This window comes from Leptosomus discolor, chromosome 11 (genome assembly GCF_034619465.1).
Source record: "Leptosomus discolor isolate bLepDis1 chromosome 11, bLepDis1.hap2, whole genome shotgun sequence".
Lineage (NCBI taxonomy): Eukaryota > Metazoa > Chordata > Aves > Leptosomiformes > Leptosomidae > Leptosomus > Leptosomus discolor.
In genome coordinates, this window is record NC_141401.1 from 3,553,669 (window position 1) to 3,580,265 (window position 26,597).

Sequence of the window (26,597 nt, forward strand, 5' to 3'; positions counted from 1 at the left end):
GCCGAAGCGGACGCTGGGTCTATGAATACCTCTGTTACTTTCCCTCTCCCGTCCAAGAGGAGGACAGCTGTTTTATTTTGCTAGTATCACTTTCCAATTGCTAGGGTGGCTGTACTTGACCTCAGCAGTGGTACTGGGGATTGAATCACAACGTGTTCCAGGGTCAGCCCTGACATGCTGTTCCACACCTCATCAGTGAATGCCCCATTTTTGTTTTGTCTGTTCTGCAAAAACAATCAGATTTTCATTACCTACCGAGTTAAATCCCTACAGAGCTAGGTGAAAGCAGAGTTTCCAAAGAGGCATTTTGGCTAACAGCTGCCTGGGGAACACCAATTCCCTTTAAAGCTTCTCTACCATGCCAAAAATAGCATGCCAAAGATTTCCTCCGTAAAAAAATAAATGAATCTTACCCTCTTTTCCTCCATAAAACAACTGGGGTAAAGTTGTGCATATTCAGAGCCAGGACATTACCTGTTCAGCAACAAAGAGCTGTCTAATCTTCAATAACCTCTTGCACAGAAAGCAATTCTGAGAAGCAAACTCTGCACAGATCAAAAGATTAAGTTACAAGTATAGGCATCCTGGCTACAATATGATTTAGACGTTATTTGGTATTAAACAACTAACTGAAGACGTTCTGTACCAGATTTTCACGATCTTCTGTCCAGCTGACCGTGGTTTTCCCCTAAAAGAGATGCAGCGAGCACCATCTACAGGGTTTCAGAGCACATGCCACCTCAAACTCCCCCAAGATGCAGGGAAACTCTTCACTGCTGCTTTATGCTTTAGTTAGAACTGAAATCACCACCTGCCAGCAGTGACTAACAGCAATAGGTCTCACATGAGGCGCAGCCAGAGACGTACCAATTGCCCTACAGGTTCTCCCCAGTGGGAACATCAAACACAGACGCTGCTGGCTGGAAGCTGATATTCCAACTGGCAGCATTAATGCCACCCAGCAAGGCCACTGCTTTGCTCTGTGTCATTCTGGAGGTGCCAAGGATAGAGGCAGAGTTGTTCTTTGCTACCAACTTTGTGATGTCAAAGCAGATTCCATAAAGCAAAGAAGTTAAAGAACTTTCAAGGAGTTTTCCCCAAAAGTCATTCCTAGGAACAAAGCAGTTGATTTAACAGTTCAGTCACCCAAAATCTTTTAACCTTAAATCGCCTGAACTTTTGATACTGTATTTTTTCTGCAGGAGTCACATCTCACCGTTCATTTTGCTCAGGTCCTAATGAACCACAATTCATTTTCCAGTGCCTGGGGAATCTGTACATCAGAAAAGTTTCATCCATCCTTGCTAACAGATAACTGAAATACTTCGCTTCTCTTAAGTCCAAAATTCTTTGTCACTTGTGCTTACCTATAAATTGTGGCGGTGGGTTTTTGGGTGGGGTTCTTTTTGTATGCTCATTTCTCTGCTAATTCAACTTCTGATATGATCCATGCCTGAGGCCAGACCCCTACCATGCAGCTGACTAGCGTCAAAACTCTCACCCTCTATGGGAAAGGGGCTTTAGAGAAAATGTTCTTGTCCTCAGCAAACATTGAATATTTGAATTCCAATGATGCCTACGAGTGTTCTTTAAAAATAACCCACGAAAAATTCCCAGAAGCTCCAGCAGAAAAAACACAAGGCAAGCAGCCATACAGCTGAGACCAGTGATGTAACAAAACCCAGAAAACCCTCAAACCCACCCAGCATCCCCACAAACCCACAAAAAATCCACTTACCCCCTCACCCACCATCCCTTCTATTGCCATAAGGTGCTAACTAACCTTTCGTAGGCTGACCAGAGTAAAAGCAAAATGACTTCACAACCTTTACTTGCAAGTAGTAGACGGGAGCAAAACACAAAAATACATCATTTGCTTGGAAACAAACTTGCCGGTTTTATAACTTCTGCGGCACAAACTGCACCACTGAGTCTGCAGTCAGTGATGACAGGAATTCTCCGCAGGAGCCTGACTTCCACCTCGCTGTTGTTTCCAGTTTTCGACTCTGATTCATAGGCTTGGATTTCTTGGAGGACCATGTGCTCTGGAAAACCTGTCAGAGGCAGATTAATTGTTGGACCAATGGCAATTAAAGAAAAATACTGCAGCATCTGCTTTAACAGATGCTTCTTCAGAAACATTTTAATCCATGTGATAAAACACACTTTTCTAGATTTCTTGCTTTCTTTCATTCAGTGAGTCACACTCAAGCACATCAAGTTCCTGTCACCTTGATATAAGCCCCACGAATTCAACACCTGACTCGGGCTTTAAGTTTCAGGCACAACGCTTGAAAAGCCACGAGCGTGTTGAAAAGTCTGAAGAGCCAAAAGGACACGTGGAAGAGCACGTGCTGGCATTTACTGACGAGCACGAGGAAAGCAGAACCATTGTAACACCAAGCCTACAGAACTGCCGTTTTTTTTTTTTTTCTTTTGAGGCTTCCAAAATTTCGGTGATAATGCTGTAAACGCGAAGCTAAGAGAACAGCACCTCCCCACGTCTGCAAAGCTCCCGTGGCTCTGCTTTCCCTTCAGTAATATTCCGAAAAAAGCAGGAATAAATTGAGCAAATAACACTAGAGCAGCTCCTAAGATGCAGCTTGTCTTTGTTTTGCTGTTATCCCCACAGTGCTACATCACTTCTAAGACAAGAAAGTAAAAGTCATCATTTTGGGGGTTCTCCACATGAAATGCTCCTTCTTACACAGGCCTAACCCTAGCCCTAACCCTTACATGTGCCATTAAGCAAACACAGGTCAAGGAAAAGCTTGGATTAGATCAACAACTCATCAGGTAAAAATCTCTCTTATCAGAGAGAAACTACAGCGGTAGACCATAAATTTTCCAGATGGATGGCACACAAATGTTAAGTGGGATATATTCTAGGATATGAAAACAAAAAGGAGAAGGAAGGGATGTCAATCAATACAATTAAATAGGAAAGGTAAGAAATCGATCAGAAAAGCTGAAGATATCACAGAAAAATATCTACTGAACAAGGTGAACGACAAGTTTATGAAGTTCACAGATTAGAAACAGAATCAATGAGATTAAAACAAGTTCCCTGTATTGAAAAGCAAACACACGCAGTAAATTTTTCTTTTTTGATTTTAAAAGGAAACAAAGCAGTGTGCTCACATCACCTGCAGCTGACCAAAAGCAATCAGCTGGCACGCAAGGACATCACACAGTACCTCCTATTTGCAGCCTTTGCAGTCAACAGGTCCAAATAAACACCACAACAGTCCTAAGAGAGCCGGACGAGGAAATGTCAGATTAGAACAGATTAGGAATATGTTGTTTATTCCCTTTCTAAATCAAAGATTTATTGAAACTGAATTCCAGCACGCTGGAAGTAGACACCTGTAGACTGAGACTACACAAGGAGACTAAGCAGAAGACAGAGGTAAATTAAGCAGCTGCCAATGACCACACAGGCTGATCAGACGGAACATCAGGCTGCTCAGAAAACCCGACAGAGGCCTGTGACCAACGGCACACAGCTCCAGGTACAGGGTTTACATACAAAGATGTGGCACCAAACGTCAGCGAGAAAATAGGAGATGTTCTGTGTTAAGTGTAGTTGACTCTAAGAAAACCCAGGGACAGGAAAAGATTCTCCAGATGCTCCCAGCTAAGGCTTAAGTTATTCATCTCAACGTGGGGCCACAAATGTAGTTTAAGGGTCTGCAGGAAAATCAAACTAGACAACCTAAGAGTCCCAGTGAATACTGACCTCTGAATCACAGAGAAGCAAGGGATTTTAATATTTCCAGATTAAAGTAACTTTAAGCACAACCTACGCTTGAATAAAATTATACCATAAGTCCTTAAAAAGAAATTGAAAGCGTTGTATAAAAATAAGTTTATTGCTCAACAGTGGATACAGGCATTTATTCACTGTCTTCAGCATTCACAGAGATTCTCTTCCTTGATGGGGGAAAGAGAACTGAGTGTCATCAGGAACCTACGATGAAAAGATGCAGATGACTAAGATCAAACACTCCGGGAGGAAAGCCCTTAACTATGTTACAGGCGGGCACTGAAATATTTTATATTACTATTAACTTACAGACATCTTCTTCCACATTTCAAAACGCATCTATTGTTTTATATCCTGTGCCAATATTTTCCTCTCTTTCAGAGTCTTTTTTGCTGGGCTAAGTTTGAGTGTTTGAAACCTGCATTCCTGATGAACTGTTCTTGGGTTCTGCTGGAACCAAGAGTGCATATATCCGTTGTAGAAGTCAACTGCTGTAAGCCGCTTCTTTAACACAACCGTTCTGATTCCAATCCAGCCTTCCTAAAATCAAAACCAAGACAAGGGCAGTAAGCTTCTTCCGTGGTTTAACATCATCTTTAGCTCTCACTAGGTTGGCTTACAGAGTACATTTTATTTAATGTCAACTTCTTTACATTGTAAGTCAAACTCTCGGTTGCAAGTGAAAAGCTTGTTAAATTAGCTGTTGTTCAAGGTATCAAATAAAAAGACCAATGTTAACCTAAATTAGTTCAGTGAATAACAATGGACAATTAAGACAAAAGTTATGTAACACACAAATACTAAAAACCTCATCTTTAGAGCAGTGAATACAAAACAAAGGGGAAAAACCTACCTTGCAACGAGCTATCAGCGTTTGGGACATTTTATGGTACAGCAGGGAACCAGGAACAGCCCCACCGTCATTTAACATTTGATCTAAAAGCAAAGCAAGATTGTCTCACGTTTTTATGCCAACAAGTACAAAAAAAGTTCGAAATACTTCTGTCTCTCTAAAGCACGTAGTAGCCTGTGAGTCTGAGCGTGTCGTGGGCCGAGGGGTGTGCTTTAAAGCCCAGAGGGCTCGCTGGCTTGGGCACACCGCTCGGCCCACGAGACGCTCAGACTCACAGGCTACTACAGAAAGTGGTTTAAGTGATAGTACAGAGCGAGCTTTCCTTGTAAGAAATCCAAGGCATTAGAAGAGGATCTCCTAACTCATTAGAGGATTAAAATTCTCCAGTCTCAGGATTCACAGGACTATACCTGCTGCTTGCTCGACATCACCACAAAGCAGGAATGTCCTTAAAACCCATCTTACGCTCATCTTTGGGCACAGAAACTTACTGTACTCTGAGCACACGTGAGACTGGCTTAGCTCTACTGGAATTCCAGAAAGCAGTACTCCAAGCTATTGTTCAGTACAATTGTGGATGATCTCCTAGTCAATGTTTGAAAAGACAGGAAAATCTAACTGAACAGACTAATTGAAAAGTAAATACCAGCAAACTCAGGGATATTCTCCACTTCCACAAAATCCCGAAGTTTAACAGCAGTACCCTTCCAGAGCGTCTGCAAAGGAAACTGGAAACACAAGCAGACGACACATTGAGAATATTTTCACAATTTCCAGACAACTGCCTAGGTTTTTTTCTTATGCAAGATACTTGTGATGATAATATTAGGGGGGAAATTTAGGTACATGTCCAGATAAGAGACTTCCCTTATTATATCTAGTTTTCCTTGTTCTTCCTCATCCCACTGACAAGCAACCCATCAGCACGTGCAGGAACGAGTTAGGCAACTAGCTACCACAGCTGTTTACTGTAGCTGCCATGCAAAGATGTCGTTGCAGTGTTCTGAAACCCTCTCAAATGCACCAGTGGAAATCGCAGAGCTAAGGAAACAATACAAAACCCCTGAGCTGACTTCACACGTGGGATCAAGTTCACGAAAACTCTCCTCCACGCTAATTCCACCCCTAACGCTAAACTAAGCTGGGAGTTGAAAACACATGCTAGGTTTCAGAGGCTAAAATAACTAAACTTGAGTCGTAGATATTAAGTTAAAATCCCTACACCAAGCTCAGACATGCTAGAGGACAAACAAAGGGTTAAAAAAAATCCACTTTCTTACCACACTTCCTATTGCACGATGCAGCTGAATTATTTGTGCAGCCGTCTGCTCTTCCCATTTTATACAGCTCTTAGCTATGGATATTTTAGGAGCTGGGGGAGGGAAAGAAATGAGATGACTTCACGTTTGGTTTGCATCTTTTTGCAAACAAATAGCTGTACCATTTTATCCTATTTTAAACCCGACTGTATCCTGGCCAAAGGCAGGTTTACCTCCTAGCCATAGGTACCTTAGACAACAACTGGAGATTTTGTAAGAAAACCTCAATTTGGATTATTTATACTTTATTCTCAGTTGTCCTCTTATTTACCTGCTGCACTGCAAACTGATAACATCTATCTACAAGCACAGCTGTAATACTGCTGTCTGCATTACAACCATGAAGAATAAATTCACTCAGATTTTGTGACATCATTAGTGATTTTGATATCGTACAGGCAACTGGAGGAAAAAAAACATTAACAAAGTAAAGCCTAAAGAAGAATTCTGAAGCGTTTTTTCCCTCTGTATGACATTTTTAAGCCAGAGCAGGCAGTGAAGAGGCCATGTTAAGAAAGGTATCTAAAAAAAAAAAAACCTTATAGCCCAGCACAGTAGGAAGAAACTTCGCTTTCCCGCTGATAAAAGGAAAAAATGAACAAGTTGTATTAAAAATGATGTGTACCTACCAAACGTTGCTCCTTCTTTTGGTTGCTCTTTTTTATTTTTTAAACTTTCAGGCAAGTTTTTCAAAACTGATATCAGCTGCAAAATGAATTTTTGTACAGAGCATCAGCAAAGCTAAGTAGAGAATATTTATTAACAGTAAATCCAAGACATACAAATACAGCTCTTCATTTTTCATCAGTGAAACTTTCTTGTGAGCTTTTAGAAAACTGGGTCAGTGTATTCAGAAAACTTGTATCATACACATAAACACGCTGAAGGCATCCTTTCCACTGAAACACAAATTAATAAAAACAAGGATTCTTTTATGGATGCTCTCCCCCCTGATATTAATCCTAGAACAGGACAAAAGCTGATTATTAAGAGGAAAAAGCAGATATTCTCTTCAGTGAGAGAAGGAACTGCAGTGTTCCCATACAAAGCACTCGAGATCTTCACTGAATAGAACCAGAACAGCAACACACAGGACCAACACCGACAGCTTATCACATACCCCTCAGTTTTCCCCTCAGCAAGGCAAAGCGCTCACAGACACAAAGATCACTCTCCTCTTAACAGCTGCAGTCAACTCAGAACAAGATGTAAAAGAATTCTGTTTACACAGGGTAAAAGCAAGGCTCTAAGCAGAAGTGACAGGAGCTTGCATGACTGTACCATGTTTGCACCCATCTCCGATAACATCACTTCCAGCTCCTTTGCAGTGCAGCGGGGAGGAACAGCAAACTCCTCCTGCTTAATAATCGGGCCGACGTCGAACCTGTAAGGCAGAAAACATACAAACATACTGGAGGAGAAGCTGTAACTCAATCAGCAGTTCAAAAGCCTACATTCAACATACCAACTCAGCCGCTAATTACCCCTTTTTTCCTCTAAAGTTTTATTTTTCACACGTTATCAAATAACATTTAGCTCACATGACAACACAGGGAAAAGAGTATCAGTTGTATCTTGGCAAGCAAGATTCACCTCAGCGAGCAGAGGTTGATATGAACGCACAATTTACAGCTCAGAAGCGTAAGATCTCAGGAGAAACAACCTGAAGTACTCAGAAGAAATGTGTTTTGCATCTCCTGAGATCTATTATCAGACAAGCATCTAAGAAAGAAAAGATAACGATGACAAGATGTTTTAAGCTGCCGCTTCTGCTGAAACTAAGACATATAATCTCTCTCTCACGCCTCAACAGGCAATTGCTTGTCCTCTGTTTCACCTACAGGAGGTGACAGGCGACTCTGAAGTGTGAAAACCAGACCTTTTCTGTGGTGTCAAACCAAGCCTATCCATCGAGCTGTGACTGTTCTCTGCCTGCTCCCTGTAATAATGCTACAAATTAGGGAAGAAGCCTAGAGTCTGGAGTACAAATTAGGTACTCACTAAAACACAGTATTTGTGGCAAGTCTCACATGGTCAGATGAAAGTTTCTAAGTGTTTTCACTTTTAATATTAAACACACACATATTAGAAAACATAGTGATTACATAGCATGATTTGAATGATGATTAAGCGGTGATCATTTAAAGTTCTGAGAGGCAACAGAAGCAGAGAGTTGTTTTGGGAAGTACATCTAACCTACCTTTTTGGTCTTATTTCCATAATCGTCACCCCAGTCACTTTATCACCGTGGAGCACTGTGTGGAATATTGGTGCAGGACCACGCCATCGTGGGAGACAGCTGGGATGGACATTCAGCACGCCACTGAATGGGAATATTTTAGAGTTAGAACAGCAACAGTACCTGAAGCTGAACCCGTGTGTAAATGGGGGTGCAACATTTATTACACTGAAACTGCTTTAAGAATTAACTCCTCAGACCTTCTGAAGCGTTACTGGGTTTAATATATATTTAAAGGAAAACTGACACTATATAACTTTCAGCTTCTCAGTGAACACAGAAAGGGAGATGAGAAGAATAATGGTAAACACATTATGCTGAGCATTTGCATTGATCTACAGCAACGTGTTAGAAGAACAACAGTGAACCTCACAATGACAGAAGTAGGGCTCAGGCCAAGCAGATGAACCCAGAAAAGAAGCTGACCTCACCAGCTACAGGGCACAGGTACTGACTTAAAATCAGCCTAGCTTTGCTAACGAAGCAGCACTCACTTACTACGGGAACTGCAGAATGAGGTCCTCGCTTAGGAGACGTCCAAATGACGCCACCACACCCACATCAAACTGCCCCGCGGGTCCTGTGTGCGGCCATTCGTGAACAGGCAGCTGGAGCTCCCGGGCACAGCTCCTCACGGGCAGGTCCCCAGGCAGGCGGGAGGGCAGCGTCACCACCTCCAGCCTGGACACGAGCGAGTCCTCACCGGGCTCCCTGGGGCGGACAGGACACTGAAGGCCTCAGGCAGGCAGAGCCAAGGAGAGGCGAAGACCAGGTCACCTCCACCCCTCACTGTGCCCCTGTGCCCTTCTTCATCACCTCCAACTCCTCTCCCCTACCTGGTCCCCAGCCTCCCTTCCCCGACCCCAGCTTCCCAAACCTACCACCCCACCGCCACCCCTGGCTTCCCCCTTTCAATCTCAGGGCCCCCTCCAAGTCCTGACCCCCTCCCTGACCCCTCTCCATCGACCCACTCGGGACGCCGTGGCCCCTGTCCCACCCTAAGGTCCCTCCTCCTCCTCCCGGCTTCCCTAACAACCTCTGCCCAACCCACGGTCCTTGCCCCACCCCGAACCCAGCTCATCTCCCAGAGGCCCCTCAAACCTATCACCGACCCCATTTCCCGCCCCCCGGTGCTCAGCCCCTCCCTCCGCACTCCCTGCCGGCCCCCCCTCAGCCGCCGGCCCCCCCTCAGCCGCCGGCCCCCCCTCAGCCGCCGGCCCCCCCTCAGCCGCCGGCCCCCCCTCAGCCGCCGGCCCTCCCCCAGCCGCCGGCCCTCCCCGGCCCTCTCTCGCCCCCCCCCAGGCAGCGGGCGGTACCTGGCCGCCTCCAGCGCTCGCAGGGTGCTGACGGCGAAGCGGTCGGTGCCGAAGAAGAGGACCCGCCATGGCGGCGCCCCCGCCCGCCCCGCCGCCCCGCGCGCCGCCTTCACCCCCTCGCGCCAGGCGCGCAGCAACCTGCCCCGCATCGCGGCGCTTCCGGCGCCGGGCGATGACGCACGCAGGCGCGCGCGCAGCCCGCCGCTGGGGCGGGACCCCTCGGGCTGAGGGGGAGGCGCCGCCATTTTGGGGCGGGGGGGCCGGGGCAGGGCGGGCTCCGGTCAGCGGTTCCTGAGGGGCCGAGAAGCGCTTGGGGCAGCGCGTTCCCCGCGGGTAGCGCTTCGCGGGCCCGAGGTGGTGGCATCCACGGCGGGGGGAAAGGCGGGTGGTCTCGGGGAGCGGAGCCAGGCCTCGCTTCGCGGCGTCCGGCCCTGGCTTCTGTCCCTCCGCAGCGTCGGTGCTGCCCGAGCGGGCGTTTGCCGTGGCGCTGGGCCCGTCAGCCCGGCCCTCATGACCGTGAATTGGCCGCTGTGCCTCGGTGCAAAGATAAGGCGGAAAAATGTCAGGGACGAAAGGGGGTGTTGACACCGCGGCCACTGGTTTTCTGCTGGCTCCAGCGAAGCGTGTGAGAAGCTAATTTCAATGTTTGCCTCTATGGGCAGCTTTGTTTTAACACTGATGATAATTTAAAGAATGTTTTCTTGTAAACTGGGGTCAGAACAACAGCTTTGCAAGCTGTCTTCTCCCATAACATAAGAATGAAAATATTTCACCGTTCTAAGAACACGCTTTTCCCCCGTGGGAAGAGGGTTTAATGTACATTACATACGCAAATTCCTTACACATCTAAGTCACAGTATATGCTACAGCATTTGACACTAGGAATTTCTAAAACATGGCATGTGAGAATCTGGAAACATTTCCTGTATGCTAGTGAAAACATGTAAATTACTTGGAAAGGGGGTGACAGAATTTGTGTCAGACGGATTCATGAGGGAAGGATCACTAAGGAAAGCGCAAGTTTGTGCTGTGCTAAGCAGCGCTGTGCATATTCATTCCCTTTTTCACATCTATTTTGCCCATCGTTAGGGCTTCTCTCAGACATGGAAGATGCCTCCACCTCCAGTGGTAGAAACAAAGGAAAACTGATGAAAAAGTGCTGTTGTAGGTTAAAAAAAAAAAAGAGTCAGGCCACCCTGAGGTGCTTACATTCCTGCACCCCAAGGAAAGGAGAATGCGCTACCAAGTACTGAGGTAATTTCTTAGCTGAGAAAAAAAATTGGTTGCTCCAGGACAAAATTTGCTGTTACTTGGGGAGCCCCACGAAAATCCTCGGTTTAGTCGCATGCAGGACACCCTTCAATTCCAGCCACCTCATCTCAGGGTGCAGAGATGATAAAGTGCAAAAATAAAAACCCGAGGGTAGCAAGGACGAAGGAATGGCCTCTGCTTGAGGAGAGATTAAAGCAAACAACATAGTTCATTTGGGAAAGCGGATGAGGGAAGAAGGGCAGGCGAGCAGTCTGTCTTATAAATAGTGTGGAGCTGGTGAACAGGGAACAATTAGTCATTGCGCGGTAACCAAGCGGTTACAGGCACTTACGGGTATCAGGCCCCGGAAGAGGGGAAGCAGTGCTCCACACGGCGTGTGATGGGACCGCTTATAGCAGAGGCTGAAAAAATTTGACCACATAATATCTCGGATGCTGAAAAATACTCGGAGTTTCCCGAAACAGACAGCGCGATTGCTGGAAGGCAGGCTGGAAGGAGACGTCCTGTGCTGTGCCTGCGAATATCAGCTCGCTGAGGTTTTGGGTGAAACCTTGGGTTTATCACCAGCACTTCAGAAAGGCCAGGGGGTTGCGAGGCGTGTCTGGAAGGCCCAAATACCACCCAAAACTTGGCCATTCAAACCCGGCATCCAGCTGCTGCTCAGGGTTAATTTCAAGGTGTCGGATCCCGGCATGGGAGGCATTGAAGGCGTCAGCGGCGCTTCGGCGCTGTGTGCAGAGCTTCACCTGCTGCTCCTCGGGGGACTTCTCAGTTCTGGCAGGAGTTAAGGCTCCTGGAAATGCTGAAACGCCGTGCTGAGTTTTTGCCAGACTTACGCACGAAGTAATTAATGTTTCGTTTGCAGTGAGTTTGTGAAGTGGGCTTAGATTCCCTCCAGTATGTGTGCTCCCAAGTATTCATCCTCGGCTCTGATACAACTGTACGGTTCAAGCAGATTATGGCTATTATTTAGTAGCATGCCTTGGACGCAGTGTACATGAATTTTAACTGAAGATTTGTTTTGATGTAAATTTTTCCAACAGAATGAAAGCAACAATCTGATTGTTTCACAGGAAAAAAAAAAGCTCGTGAATCTTGCTTTGAATCTTACTTTGAATCTTGCTTTCCTGCTGCGTTTGAATTCTGCTTTTGTACGTGGAGAAAAAAAAAAAAAAAACACCCAAACTCTGAATGTTTAGTTATTCTGTAACCAGGCATTTCGGGTCAAAGACACAGAAGGGATCAAAAAAGATAAGCAAAATTAGAATGCCAAGGTCAGGCCAGTTCTTCCTAAGAGTAGTGAAGACGAATCCAAGGAGGAAGCAGAACACAAATCAGCTCCTATCTCCACTTTGCTTTCTAGCCAAAGACATTGGAAGCATCTCCAAGACGTAAAAAGATATCTCCTGTTAAAGAGTGCCAGGGTTGTTAAGGGAAATATGAAATAAAACACTCACAGCCGTTGCTGAAGAAGTTGCTCCTGAGCACGTTCGTGCTGGAGAAGGAGAGGATTTCTGGTTGCAAGGCCAACTCTAACCAGTGGGAAACTGGGGTTTTTTTCTGTGTACATCACATTGAGTCCTAAAGGCATCTTGGCCACCTACCTGCATCCTGACACTGTTTTTTGGGGAGTATCAGGGGTGAAATGGGAACTGCTGTGCTGGTGCGCTAAGGCTTGTCCCTGACCCACACCACTCCACCCCGGGCAGGCGAGCGGAGGCAGCCCGTCACTTCACCACTGGCTATGGGACGCTGGACTCGGAAGGGGTGCAGCAGGGCTTTGGGGGTCTTTCCCAAACGGGAGGAGCTGTCAGACACCTCTTCTGCAAACAGCCCAAAGGCAGGATGGGACCCAAAGGGCGGCTGCGGAGCTGCAGAGCTGCCCGTGCCTCCCCAGGGGCTGCAGGTGCTCTTGTCTCCCATGACCGGGTTTCTCCACCTGATTTCAGAGGTTTCAGTTGAGGGAGATGTGGATTATACCGTCACGCCCAGCTTCCACACAGCAGTTGGGGAAATTATTTTTTATTTAGTTAAAATGTAGATATATAAAACAAGCCATGTAGGGAACTGAGATGAGAAGGGACCTTCTGGGGCTTCACAGTCACCCTCCTCCTGTTACAGTCACCTCTTCACCATGGCTGACATCTCATCCCTCTGCTCAGAGATTGCACTACAGGGCACAGGCATTTTCCCTGAGCCTTCCTCAGAGGCAGTGAGCCAGAGGATTTGGTTGTGTAGCTTGTGAGACCACTTGCTGGCCTGTCACTGTACCCCTTCCCTGGCGATGGAAGGGTCACAAGGACACTGTAGAAAGGCGTTCCCTAGTGTGATGGCGCTTTTTAAATGATCCAACGTGAAAGGAGGAGGAAAGACGGCATGATTTACAGCGTGGTGTGATGTCCTAGCTCGGCCTGCTTCCCCCAGAAGAGAAGAGCTCTTGTTTCCCAGAGCATGCATTTCTGAGTGAGAGCTCCCATCTGATAGCTGCCAGGCTGGCAGCGAGCAGGAAAACATCTCTGCTTGGGGGGTGTGCGTGCCTGCTGGGTGAGATTTCACAGGGGCAGCCAGAGGAAGCTCTGAATTGAACGTGAGATGGGATTCAAAGGATGAATCGCACTGGAACACGGCTTCAAAGCCAAAACCACTTTGTTTCACACTGGCAAACACTGAGAACAGGACCAACAGAAGGATACTGCCTCCATCTCCCATTAAGCTTCAGCTAACCAGTGCTGGCTGTGTGCTCCAAGCCCACCACTGAGAAGTACCTAGTATGCACCTCCATCCATGGATCAGGTAGTTCAGGCAGGAGGAATCCTCCTTCCCCGACGGGGCTGGCACAAAAAGACAGCACATCAGCCTCGTGAGGCTGCGGAGCCTTTTAGCAGGCTGTGGGCTGAGCCGGTGCTTGCCGCTGCCTGTGGAACAGGGATGGCAAAACCGCGGATGTGCGCTTTGTGTTTTGCTTGCAAAGTCAGTCGCTGTTGTAAGATGCTCTGAGAATGACCATTCACTAAAAAAAAAAAATAAGAAGAGGGCTAATATCTGCTTTATCAGGACATACTTCCTTTATGCAGTGAGGACTGAGTCAGGCAGAGTGAACGTTATCATTTATTTTGACCCCGGGGTAACTTATTACTGAGTTTCATTCTACTCAGCGTGCTCTTTTAATACTGGTTGTGCCAATCGCTTGAGCAAATAAGCGGGAAGTTCCTACGGTGCATTCTTTGGGAAAAGGTCATTCACCTCGTGCTTTAAACGGACCCACTAAAGAGGTGTGTTTTCTTCAAGGGCTGGAGTGAACCTCACCTGTTGGACTGGCCTTTACACATGAGTCAGGAGCAGAATGAATCACAGCACACCGAGAGCAGGAGGAAGGCAACCCTGTGGCCGTCGTAAGGCGCTGGCGGGTGCTCGGGGGAGATGTCTTTAGACGGGAGGGCTTAAAGAAGAAATGTAGCTTCCTCTCTGCTGGGAACTGCGTGTTTCTGGTGAGTTAACAGAGATTAACGGACATTCCTGCTGCACTAGCTGGTGAGTTAATTTATAGCTATCTGTAAAGAGAGGCTTATTTATTTATTTCAGTTAGAAAGCTTGAATCCTTGGAAATTTTAAATGAAGGCTACATAACTAGTTTAAGGAGAGACTGAATGGCAAGTGAGAAGCAGGCTGGGATAACTCCTACACATAAACAGCCTGGAAAGCAGTCAAAGGAAAATATTTAGTAAAACTCAGATTTGCTCTTTAACTTTTGACTTTACAAAGGTTAAAAAAATAGTACAGACTGCCTTCTTGCTTTCGTTATGTTAAATAGGAAACATTCTTCTTATGTTCTTTAGTTGAACTCAGTCCTTAATGTACCTTTATAAACCAACCCATCCATTTGTAGCTCCATGTTGTGTCATTGTATATCCTCCACGAATACCAAAGACTGGGCATCCCACTTTTATAAGGTATTTGGAATAACTGATGCATTTTAACACAATCAGTTAAGATAAGATAACCACCAGAGAGAGAATCTGGATGACAGGAGGAGACTATTTTACAAAGACTGGGGTGTTACAAGTGCATTGCCCCATAGTGTGTAGTGAGTAGAGTGTCCAGAGGGACATTATCATCTTAACAGAAGCTGTACTTGACAGTCTTTCCAGAAGACTTTTTTCCCCCATCTTTACTTACATCAATATAGTGAGTATTTCTGGACTTCTCATTTGCAGAGGGAGGGCAACATCTGGCATGGTAAGCAGCCTTGAGTATTAAACCTGATAAAAACCAACGTACAGAGCACATGGTGGTTTCACAGCACCACGTGCTGTGCCCTGTGGAAAGAGTCCCCGTGCAGCTGGGGATGTGTGAGTCCCTGCACCTGACAGGCCCCTCGCTGGCTTACGCCAACCTTTAGAGCACCGATCGCTCGGCTCTGCCTTGGGCATGTGCTGGGTCCCTTATCCCCAAAGGATTCCACCATGAGGAAGGATTTTACCTTTGAAGTGCTGGGATCAATATGTAAAGGAAAAAGCAGTCACTTGCCATTTTTTGTACTTTCTTGACATTTCATAGGATGCCACCAAAGTCCACAGATCCTGATTTTGAACAAGAGGATTTGGGACAAGCATTGGCAAGTGACTCTCTGTTCCTGAAGTCTGCACAGCGTATGAATTTTGCAGCTTTTGATGTGAAAATGCCATTTGCAATAAGAAAGAAATTATAAAATTGTCCAAGTGTAAATATAAACTCAAAATAACACAGGTGAAATATTTCCTTGAGGGGTGCTGCCCTCTTTGTTCTTTCCTCCTTCCATACAAGCATGAAATGTGTGAGTTTCCTTTCATTTGAGCTTCCTGCATCGTACCCAAGCTGGGAAGCAACCTCAGAAGGGTCTTTCTTGGGTGTCTTCAGAGGGCTGGGAGACCAAAGTCCCCAGCTTAGAGTTGTCAAAGGCCTGGACCTGAGGGCTCATCCCCATCCAACAGCAGCCAGAGTGGCTGCTGAGCTGTGTGGGCAAGGGAGCTACAGTGAGGACATCACCCCCGCTCTCTCAGCAGTGCTCACCCACACTGGGACGTGGGCAGCGGGGCAGAGCAGCTCTGCAGGGGAAGCTGGAGGAGGTGACTTTAAAAATCTCTCTTTCAGGCTGAAAGATCCAGACTCTCCAGAGCGTGTCCAGCCCCATTGTGAGACTCACTGTTTCCTTACCGGGAAAACTGATGGTGCAGGCAGGGTTCTGGCTCCTGCTCGGGCTCTCCGCTGGGGTAGATATACTGGCCTGAGAACACTTTGCTTTGTAGCTTTGAGGAATAAAACTTCCAAACTAGTCTGGTCAGCTCAATGTAGATGTAAAACATCTTTAAAATAACAGGGCTTTCCCTTAAAGTCTTTTACGTAAATTTTCTGCTAACACATGATAAATATCTATTCTGCTACTGTGTTGTACCTGAGAGGTTCCAGCCTCCTGTGTCTGGGAAAGATTTGGTGATGCTGAAGACTTTATGAAGTAGTGAAATACTTTTAGCAGCTTTCTGAGCATCCCTGCTGTGCGTGGCAGCTTTAGTGCGGATGCCAGGAGGTGGTCCACAAGTTATGAAACACGTTAGGAGAAAATCAGCAACATGGTCGAGCAAATGCTTAGACAGAAACCTTGCACAGCAAGATTTAACACATTCAGGTGGCACTTCTTATTAGGGTGTAACAGGTTTGTAACTTGATTTCATTGGCACCAAGACTATTTCCTCCTTTCTGAGGAGTGATTCCTATGAATAAGCTGAAGGTTACCTGGACGGTAAGGTAATTGGCATACCTAACTGCAGGGAGCAGCTTTACCCCTATTTTTTGAAATACAAAGTGGACCATGTGTTTGAGAGTCCTGTCCTCAAAGAATTGCTAAGAGGTGGTTTTCTGGCAGCAGGGAGCAAGCCTGCATGCCTGGTTGGCTATAAAATGTGAACTTTGAATTGTGAAGACATTGAGAAGGGGGGGAAAATAGTAGCAATCATTAGGTCTATAACCGACAGGACAAATACTTCCCGGAGGAGTCAGCAGCAGCGTTATTGACACGCCTGGCATGGTGGAACGTGCTCATGAGCAATTCCCAGGGAACAGTTTCAGACAGTGCCAGGCCACACTACAAGGGTGGGTAAAAGTTGAGAATATCAGACTGTTGTAAAAGTCTAAGTGTTCATGTAATAATTAATGGCCTGTGGGGTCAGCGTGTCTGAGGGACGCGTGTGGTGGTGGTGTCATTCACCTGCGAGTGGGTGACACTTTAGATGACGTCAGTGAGCAGTGGGCTGGGGAGAGCCACTGAACCATCTCAAACTCAGCCACAGTGGACAGACGGGAACCCTCTGCTCCAGTCAAGTCCCTCCAGAGGAGGCTGAAGAGCTGAGTTGGACCAGCAGCCATAAAAGCTGGATTGATGCCACTGAAAAATGAGGGACTAAAGGTTAAGGAGGAGCTTTCTCCTTCCCTGAGGGATGGGATATACCTTTGTCTCAATGGCAAGCTGGCTTTTCTTCCTCTTGGAGCTGAGCCCTCCGCTTCCTCAGCTCCACACCTTTATCCTGCCATCCATGGGCTGGCAGCAGGTAGTCGCTGTCCACAACGCCTGTATTCTGTAAGGACTGCGGCAGGGCAGCAAGGAGGGAAGCAGCGAGGTTAGTTGGAGAGGGGCTGGCTCGCAGCAGCTGAGCTCGCATCTGCATGGGGTCAGCTAGGCAGGGAGTCCAACCCCAGGCAGCAGACCCTGTGCTGGACCCACCCTGCTGTCACCTCGGTGGCTCCCAGGATGTCTGCAGCTTGTCCTGGCAGCTCAGACTCAACGTTCACAGAAAAAAACAGATGATACAGCTGCAGGGGTGCACCAGGTCCCCCCTTGGAACAGAGAGCTGGAACAGAGTGGGGAATCAGCTTGACACAGGGGTGTTTAAAAGATCGTCACTGCTCCTTGTGGTTTTGTCTCCTTTCATCTGCTGTAGACACCAGAGGGGAAACATGCTGGCCTGCTCTCTGCAGTCCCTGAGTAATAACTTGTGTAACTTTCAGGGTTCCCACCAATAAAACCAGTGGCCCTGTACAGTGGGAGCTAGCAGGGGACATTTGGAGGTTACCCCTCACCTCTCATCTCTCTCTCTTCCTCAGGCACCCGTGCACTGAAGAAACACTAGCGAAGGCGTGATCCATCCCAGCTGCACAGGCAAAGATGATGTTCTTCTGGATAATCCCATTCTTCCTGCTGCAAGGTAGAGTCTTGGCTTAGAGGATAATGATGTGGGTGAAGTAGGTCACACGTGCTGAAGCTGTATCTCCTCACAGGCCCTCACCCACACCAGGCTCAGCAGGGGTTACAGCAAGACATTGTCCGCAGGGCAGGTTCACAGGAGCTGGGTGTACCCGTGCAGGAGTTTCCAGCATTGTTGTATGACCTTAATGACCTTATGAACTCCTCACTGGCCGAGGGCAAACACATATAGATAGTATTATGGCAAAGGCATGCATTAAAGACCTTAACTTTATGGAAATAGGGTTTCTTCCACCCCATGGGCCCATTTTCCTCAGTATACACCAGCAGCAGCCTGGCTTAATCGTGGACAAAGTTACGACCACAGCCCTGTTGCAGTCTCTGACACCAAGGAAGATGCTTGACTCATGGAGATTTGATTCTTTAAATCCAATATGAATGTCCGTTGGGACTTGCTGCACCTCTGCTGTGCAGAGGGGTGTTTGAGCTGACACTTTAAGGTTAGAAAGCCAAACTGGAAAAATCTGAGCCCCAAACCCTTGCCTCTCTGGTTCCCCAGAAACAGAGACGTTGGAGACAGTTCCAAGCTCATCCAGCTAGAGCGGGACATCAGGGTGCCTGTCCCCAGAGGGAAAGCAGAAGCTAGCGATGAGGCTCACCAAAGGGTCTGAGCCTCCTCTGCTTCTTGGAACAACCCAGGAGAGCAGCTTCCCACCTCCCAAGAGTGGCAGGAGGGGGCTAAGCGTGGGCCAGGCTGCGCAGCGCTGGGGGCTGGCACCAGCCGGCACCCCAAGGGGCCTAGCAGAGCTCAAGTCCAGGAGAGGAGCTTATCATCATCTCGTCTCTGGGGAACAACTACAGATAGAGCTTCAGAGCTCAGCACTAGGCACAAGGGCAGGTCTAGCTGGGCTTCCCAGGACCCACCCAAAAGGACGTGCCGGAGCCATGTTTGCTGAGGAGCGTGGGTTAGGGAAAGCTCAGCTCTGAGCCCAGCAGCCCTGGCAGAGAGGAGCTGGACTGGAAGCAGTTTGCCTCCTGAATGCTTTTTGCCCTATGCTGCTTTCCCAGATCAAGAACTGGGTGTTATTCCCGTCTACCCTATACACTGTGTGTGCATGTATGTCCAGTGCTTAGGGGGTGGCTACACTCATAACAGTGGTTTCTTTGCAGACACTGAAGCTTTTCTGATGAAAAATGCTAAAGTCAAGCTGTGTTTACAAGCCAGCCCGATGAATGGGAATTTATTGCTGGAGGAGTGTAATCCAGAGTCGGATTTCCAGGACTGGTCTTGGCAAGGCGACTCTTTGATGAATCATGGCACACAGAGCTGCCTCTCCGTGCTGGGGGCCGACAGAGTGCAGACCAGTCTCTGCAGCAGCATGGGCTACGTCAGCTGGGACTGCTCGAGTTCACTGCTCTCTCCTCTGGGCAGCAGCCAGGGCTACCTGGTGGCAAACAGGAGAGAAGTCACTCTCAATAACGTGAGAGGCCTCAAGGCCCAATGGCAAGATCTTGCAGACAGGAGCGTGTGTGAGGAGAAAGCAGGTAAGTGCTGCACACACGGGGACCAGTAGCACACGCACGCATGCTGCTGGGCAATGTGGAAAGGCACAGTCAGTGTCCTGGGGTCTTTCCAACCCTGGGTGCCCCACCATAGTGGGATCTGCAGCGTGAGCTAGCAATGCTCTCCGCTTCTCGGTGGATGAGACAGGGCTGTGTCCTCAGGGCTGCGCTCTGCCTGCTTGGAGAGACGCGCTGGGCAGCCCTGAGAGCTCAGGGGACGGACATTTCTAGCCTGAAGCGCTGCAGCGAGCAACCACTGCATCTTTGTGCTCTTTTCCTCCACAGCCAAGGCAGAGCAAGACAGGTACTTCCTTGCAGCCCTTGCCAGCACACACGTGTATGACCACACAGCAGGCAACATGACTCTTGCGCTGGGTATAGATCAAGAAGAGCTGGAGGAGCTGCTCTGGTTCTTCCGCAGAGAAGACCGTAAGTCCCATTGACATTCCTGGATTGAGAGCTGAAATAGAGATACACAATCCTTGGTTGTTAACCCTCCTGCCTAATGGAGATGCCCCAGGGAATTACCTGAGGAGGTGATTTACCCCAGATACATAAACCCTCAATCTCACCTTCAGAAGAAGCAGGTGATGGGTGAAGACAGGCAATGAGGCTTTGCTGAGGTAGTGTCTCCTCACAGAGAGGGGTTCAGCCCCTTTCCAGGCATAGCCTGCCAAGAGAGCAAAGGTCTGGGATGACCAGTGATTTTGGCAGGGTGGAGGGAGCAGATTCATATGAGCAGCGCCCCGAGGCTCGACTTCAAAGCCACAAAGATGAAGGACAGAGCGTTCGCTGCCCTCTGTGCTGCACACGCCAGCTGGTGTGGGAAGGCAAAACCTTGGCGGTGGTGAGAAAGGCTGCAGAGTGGAGGGGCTCTTCTAGGGGTGGTCATGGTGGGATGCTGCAGCTCTCAGCCTTGCTCCCACCCTCAGGCACAGCCGCCCTCGGCTCTCAGGCCGGGTTGAAAAGCCGTGGGTGGCTGACGTGGTCAGCGTGAGAGAGACAGAGCCCAGGGCGGGGAGCTGCGAGCGGCAGAAAGCAGTTGTGTAAGCCACCTGCCTGGGGAGGGGGAGTCACCTGAGGTTATCCCCAAAAATATGACCTGGGGGCTCTGCTTTTGGTGCTGAGCATGACACCAGAGCCTCTGCCCTCATGCTGTAGCCACACCACGGCGCTCTGAGCAAATGCCTGGTTGAGCTCCGCACCTCACACTTCTGTGCATGTTAACGCTGCCTCTGTGCTTTCTCCCAGCATCAACGTGGAATTACACCGTCCTTGCGCTTTCCTTCATGGCCATGATTTTGGGTCTTCTCCTTCTGGCCGTTAACGTTGTGCGAAACAGGTGAGTCAGGAAAATCTGGGTGTCTTTTGGTGTGTGCTGGTGCGCTGACACCCCCCCCCCGCCCAGGCAGACAGACCTGGGGGGTTGGCAGAGCAGGGCAGCATGCTCGGACACAGGGCAGGACCAAGCCCTGAGTGACGGAGACAAGAGCGAAGACAAACTCCCTTTGAACCATGTAAAACCTTGCCTGGCTCCCTGCTCTCCTCCTGGATGAGCCACTTCACTTCTCCGGGCCCTGGATCCTCACCAAGGTCTGCAACAGCTCTGCCCAGCCCTGCCCTCAGGAGACAAAACAGGGCTGTTGGGAGGGAAGTGACATTACGTGTGTGCTGGGAGGTGCTGTCCCACAAGTACAGGGGCTCTGGAGCAGGACTCCCCGGCCTTTCCCCATCTGCTTTCCCTGGGCTGCACTGCTGCACAACCACCCTGCAGCTGAGGAACCACTTGCTGTTTTCTACAGCAAGAAAACTCACATCTGGGCCAGCACTTTCATCTTAAAATAAGAGAAAAAGAGCTGATGTTACAAGTCTGCCGTGCTCTTGTTTGGACGACGGCTTGCCGGGTGTTACTGCCCCGCGTTGGGCGACGTCATGTGTTCGCCAGGAGCAAACGCTGTGGCTGCGTGTGCTCAAACGCTTCAGCTCACTTAGGTGACACGGCGCAGCTGGCGGGGTTTGCCCCGTAGCAGCTCGTGTGTTCCCAGGGCCAGGGTGTGAAGAGTTGGATATAACCATCACCAGGGGGGAGATACTTGCCCCCCGCTGTGAGCTGGGCTCGCTGCTTCACTCTTGTGTTGCCTTTTCTGTGCCTTCCCTGCAGGAAAAGGAAGCTCCACCTGTATGAAGAAGCAGTGCAAACGGCGCAGCAGGCGGAGCTGGAAGCCAAGCAAGCCCTGATGGCTGTGCAGGAACACAGCCCGGCCGAACCGCGAAAGGAGGAGCTGGTGCCCCAGGAACAGAGATCAGGAGAAGTGACGGTCCAGTGGAAAGACGGGACCATCACGTCTCTGTACACAGAGAGGTCTGAGGCTGCCATATAACAGCAGCTGAAGTCAAACCATTTAGGGATGTATCAGAATGTCTCAATTCGTAGTGATGGAAGTTTAAAAACGCAGTTTAGCCTGAGGAAACAGAGGGAAAAAAAAGCAAAAAGAAGCAAGCAGCAGAGCTGCACCAGCAGAAGTGGCTCTGGACTCGAGGGAAAACCGGGCCTCCCCCATTTCAGCTCCTGGCTGGTCTTTACCTGCTGCGCTCGGCTGCCTCCAGTCTTCTCTCCCACCCCAGCATTACCCCCTCCCTCAGACGCCGCCTGCCCCTGCTGCAATCGGGTGGGTGCCGAGGTGGGAAGCTCTTCCTGTGGTCAGCCAGGGAACGTGCCGTCCTGTCCCGTCAGGAGAACAGCCACACCGAAGCAGAGGTGCTTTTGTTCTTTCAGAAATCATCTTTATTAAAATATTTTCTGAAGGAGTTGATTGAAATCCCGTATTGAATCTCTCTCTCCATCGGTAAGATCGTATATATATCTATATGTACAAATATACACATGGGTGTTTTACTCTGCAGAGGAACTGCAGCCCCCGGGAGCAGCAGAACACTGAGCCTGATGCAGCAAGCGAAACCCAACGCGCAGCCCTTGGCCCTGGCTTGGGCACATCTGCTTTAGGATTCACTTCACACCCTTCACTGGGCACGTGGAGAAGCCACGAAATAATTTAAGACATTTTCAGAAATACATCAGTCTTTTAAACGAAGGCTTTTCAGAGCGTGTCCTTGTCAGTGAAGCATCTCTCCTTGCAAAGCTTTTGAAAAGGAACACTGTAGCGTAAAAAGTTGATTTAAAAACCAGCTGTTTCGGTACGACTTATGTCAATGCATGGGAATCAGTTTCAGGACACCTGAGGCTGAAAAAATATCTGCACCTTTTCTGTTTGGATTGAAAAAAGAATTAAAATTCCTCCTACTTATTGCTTGGTCAGGGGACCCTTGAGGTGAAGGAGACGGGTGCCTCCACAAGTAATGATTCATTCCCCCTTCCTGGGCTCCCATCGCTGTGCTCCGGACACCCAAGCCGGCTGGGGGGCCCTGGGGACAGCCCTCACCCTCCCCATGGTGCCTGTGGCTCCGGCTGCTCCAGGAACTACCGGGATCTGCACGGAAAGCTGGGCTGGCCCTCGGTGCCGGTGGCAGGACAGGGCAACCACCGTGGGAGCGCTTGGCCAAGGGGGACAAGACCCAGGGCAGGGGCAGGCAGAGTGATGCCACAGCCGATTTCAGACTCTCAGCACCCTGTGTGCTCGCCAAACTGCCACCGCGTGGAGACCAGAGCCACCGTCCGCCAGCAGCTGCCGCAGTGCCCCTGAGTCCGTCACGGATGGTCCCAGCCCTGGTGGAGCCAGGGGGACGGAGGTCTCTCACCACCCCCTCCGCAGCCCGCAGGGAGGCGTCCTAAAATATCTTGAAGCCTTTCAGCAAGGTGAGCGTGGGAGCTTTCCTCTTGCTCTGAGCCCGCGAGGACTTGACGGTGACCAGCTTGGCCTGGGCCACCGAGGGGATCTCCTTGTAGTTGACGGTGGAGAGAGTGTTGAAGGTGCAGCTGGCCAAGCCGTGGCGGGTGGGCAGGGCGACCGGCATGGCCACCGGCGGGCAGGGGTGCTCCTCGGTGATGAAGAGCGGCCGGACAGGCGCGCTCCGCTCCGCCTGGTGCCGCACCTCCCGGCGCCGCACCTCCCGCACGGCTTCGTGGAAGACGTGCTGCACCCCCGTGAAGTCCTGGCACGCTGACACCTCGTAGAAGAGGCACCCAAATCTGCTCGCCAGCGACATCCCTTCAGCTGCAGGCACCTGCCTGGTGAGAGCGGAGGGGACGGGTGCAGCACCCCTTGGGGTGCTGCAACCAGCCAAAAAGGGGAGCAAGGGGTGCAAGCAACAGGCCCCACACCCTGCGCCTGCTTCCCAGCGAGCGCCAGGGAACCTGGGACAAGCAGGGGACATGGTTCCAAAGGGGTTTTGCCTTTCCCAAAATCCCGGAGTGACAGGCTGCGTGGGTCCTTGGGGAATTGCGCAGCCTCCCGTGCCGGGAGAGCCTGGCGGGGACGTGTGCCGCGGGGGCACAGGGGGCTGGATGCGATGGCATCGCGCTGGGAAGGAGGGAGGAGATGGGGCAGGTCCTCGCTGTGGGGAGGGGGAAGCCTCCTGCCAGATTCCGTGCTGGGAGCATGGCGGGGTTCAGCAATGCCTGAGGGGGATGTTCAGCGACGTGCGTGACTCAAAGACCCATGGGACCAACAGGCAGCACATCCCCAGAACAGCACAAAAGGCCAGAAAAACACACCGGGGACATCCAGTCCTGGCAGCAGGGATGGGGCGAGAACGGGCTCCAGGGAAAGGGCACATCCAGAGGGGAGCTGGGCGCTGGAGCAGGCTCAAGCCCTGCCCGGGGCCAGTGACGCTGCCTTACCACGCAGCCGAAAAACATCCCGCTGAAAATACCAACAGGCTCAAAATAAGCACGTTCCTGGCCCGGGGCAGGAGAGCAGGAACCTCAGAGATGTGGGAGGACATGGCAAATACCAACAGGGGTGGAAATAACCACCAAAAAAAATCAGATTTGGGTTTTGCATCCCAGCCGGAGGGCTCGGGGGGGGGCCTCTGTGAGCTCTACCCCTCCAGGAAAAGACAGCCTTGCCCCGCACGCGATACCTGTACTGCTCCATGTCCAGCTTGTTGCCCAGCAGGAGCACGGGGCAGCGGTGCCGGCAGCCCCTCACGTGCAGGGCGAGGACCTCCAGGTAGCGCTGGCAGCCCTCGAAGCTCTTCCTATCGTCGATGCTGTAGACGACGAGGAAGGCGCTGGCCCAGCGCAGGTAGCGCTCGCAATTCCCGGGGCCGTCCTGAGGGCGAGAGGAGCAGCTGAGCCGTGGTCCAGCCGTGGTCCGGCCACGTCGCGCCGAGCGTTTGGCACCAGCGGTGCCTCGGTGCCTCACCTGGTCGGCGGTGTCCATCACCTTCAGCAGCACGGGCTGCTGGTCTACCAGCTCCTCCGAGGCGTAGGTGTCCTCTGCAAGGAGAAGGGTGGTTGGGAGGATGCGCTGGGGTGTCCTGTCTTCTCCAAAGCCAAGCAAAGCCCTGGATGCTTGGGACACCATGGAAAAATCTCAGCCCCCCGATGAGGAGCATCCTCCAGCGATGCCTCCCACCTCGCTCCTTCCTGAGACAACGTTATTTTGGGGGGCTGGCGGTGATGCTGCTGGGCAAGCCCAGCTGGGAGTGGTTATTCCCCCCTGCATGCCGCAAGCGTGGGCTCCCATGGGAGAAGGAGGAAGGGGAAGGAGCCCAGTGTGGCCATCGCTGTGCCCGGGGCTCGGCCCTTATCTAAATGCCATGACCTGGAGAGATAAAGCGAGCTGGGGGCTCGACACCGGGGCTGTTTCCTAATAAATCAGGCAAAAGAAGCATCCCTTTCTTTTGGAAGGGGGGCAGGCAGGGAGAGCCACTGAGCCGTTCCCCAGGGAGAAAGATGCCTTCTCCCGGCTGGGTCCTAACGGATGCATTTCGGAAAGATTTTGACGTGGGAAGATGAAACCACATTCCCAAAAAAAGATCCGAGGAGGAAAGGATTTATCCTTCTTTCTTAAGAGTCGCTGAGTTATTAGGGGCTGGACTCGGTTCCTGGACAAGGTCCATATCTCCCTAATGTCCCTTTATAAATCATTTACGGTTCTTCCCCGTGCCCTGGAGTCAGGCCTAGGAAAACAGTTATTAATTACTCAAACGAGTGGAAAAAAAAACCCTTAAAAATGTCCAGAACTGCTCACTGCAAAGCGCAGCCCCCGGGGCTGCCTGCTCTGTGGCCCCTGCTCGCTCCCCCAGCTCTTCCCCTACCCGACGCCCCCGGGAGCGAGCAGGAGGCACGAGACGCTCCCCAAGGATCCCAAATAATTCAGTTTTCAGTTTCTTTGGGGTGATGCGAGGAGACGACGTTCCCCCGTGGGACTTGCCTGCGGAGAAAGCGCTGCTTTCACCTCTGTTTTTACAGGCGGGTTTGGGTCAAATCCAGCCCTTCCGTTGTTTTTCCATGTAATTTTGGGTATTGTTTTTTTTTTTTTTTTCCCCTTAAATGCCATATTCGTGGGAAACACAGGAGATGGGAAGGATGCTCTGTGGGAGCTCATGGGGGACAGCCTGGGGGGAAACACCCGCAGAAAAAGCGTCTTACCCAAGTTCGGATCATATTCGCTTATGAACCTCTTGGTTAGAAACTTCACGGTCAGAGCTGCAGGAGGGGAAAGAGGCGCGTGAGGCGGGCGTCCCCCCACGGCCCCAGCACCCCGACACCCCCCCCCGATGCCTGGCCATCCCCGTGGCGGCAGGGCGCCCATCTCACCTGACTTGCCGGCCCCTCGGCACCCCAGGATGGCCACGTTGCACTCGGCGAGGGGGCTCTGGGGCGGCCGCTCGCCACCGGCTCGGGGTTTGCCGAACATCGCGGACATCCTCCGTCCTACGAGACAGAGTGCGGGGGGGACGTGGGGCACCCGCTGCCATGCTGGATGGGGACCTTCTCGCCGCCTGGCTCGTGGGGTGCCCCAGCCTGGGGGTAAAGCTGGGGGGATCCACTCTCCTCCATCCACCTCCCAGGGTGGCCGGCACCGCCATCTCACCCAAGCAAAGACAGAGGGACCCCCCCCAACCCTC

General features: G+C 50.3%; 3 protein-coding genes across 5 annotated transcripts; 1 reads left to right on the forward strand and 2 right to left on the reverse strand.

Moving 5' to 3' along the window:
- Positions 1-3,844: 3,844 nt before the first annotated feature.
- On the reverse strand, positions 3,845-9,642 carry MTFMT (mitochondrial methionyl-tRNA formyltransferase). Of its 2 annotated transcripts, none has more exons than XM_086471360.1 (9): positions 9,494-9,642; positions 8,676-8,888; positions 8,139-8,261; positions 7,220-7,322; positions 6,568-6,643; positions 5,900-5,991; positions 5,266-5,347; positions 4,620-4,702; positions 3,845-4,306 (listed from the first exon to the last, which is right to left on the reverse strand). In XM_086471360.1, exons 1-9 carry the CDS (start codon positions 9,640-9,642, stop codon positions 4,106-4,108), a joined length of 1,122 nt encoding a protein of 373 aa, XP_086327486.1. In that variant the 3' UTR covers positions 3,845-4,105. The 2 variants fall into 2 exon arrangements, with proteins under 2 accessions (XP_086327486.1, XP_086327487.1); XM_086471361.1 differs by having other exon boundaries at positions 3,845-4,302; positions 4,616-4,702.
- Positions 9,643-17,960: 8,318 nt separating this feature from the next.
- SLC51B (SLC51 subunit beta) lies at positions 17,961-21,943 on the forward strand. Its single transcript, XM_009959191.2, has 5 exons — positions 17,961-18,000; positions 19,170-19,544; positions 19,848-19,991; positions 20,814-20,904; positions 21,724-21,943. The coding sequence occupies exons 1-5, from the start codon at positions 17,961-17,963 to the stop codon at positions 21,941-21,943; spliced, it is 870 nt and encodes a 289-aa protein (XP_009957493.2).
- A 1,405-nt stretch (positions 21,944-23,348) lies between these two features.
- Positions 23,349-26,395, reverse strand: RASL12 (RAS like family 12). 2 transcript variants are annotated; one of them, XM_086471712.1, is made up of 5 exons: positions 26,287-26,395; positions 26,119-26,175; positions 24,887-24,960; positions 24,603-24,793; positions 23,349-23,748 (listed from the first exon to the last, which is right to left on the reverse strand). In XM_086471712.1, the coding sequence occupies exons 1-5, from the start codon at positions 26,393-26,395 to the stop codon at positions 23,349-23,351; spliced, it is 831 nt and encodes a 276-aa protein (XP_086327838.1). The 2 variants fall into 2 exon arrangements, with proteins under 2 accessions (XP_086327838.1, XP_086327839.1); XM_086471713.1 differs by lacking the exon at positions 26,119-26,175.
- Between the last annotated feature and the right edge of the window lie 202 nt (positions 26,396-26,597).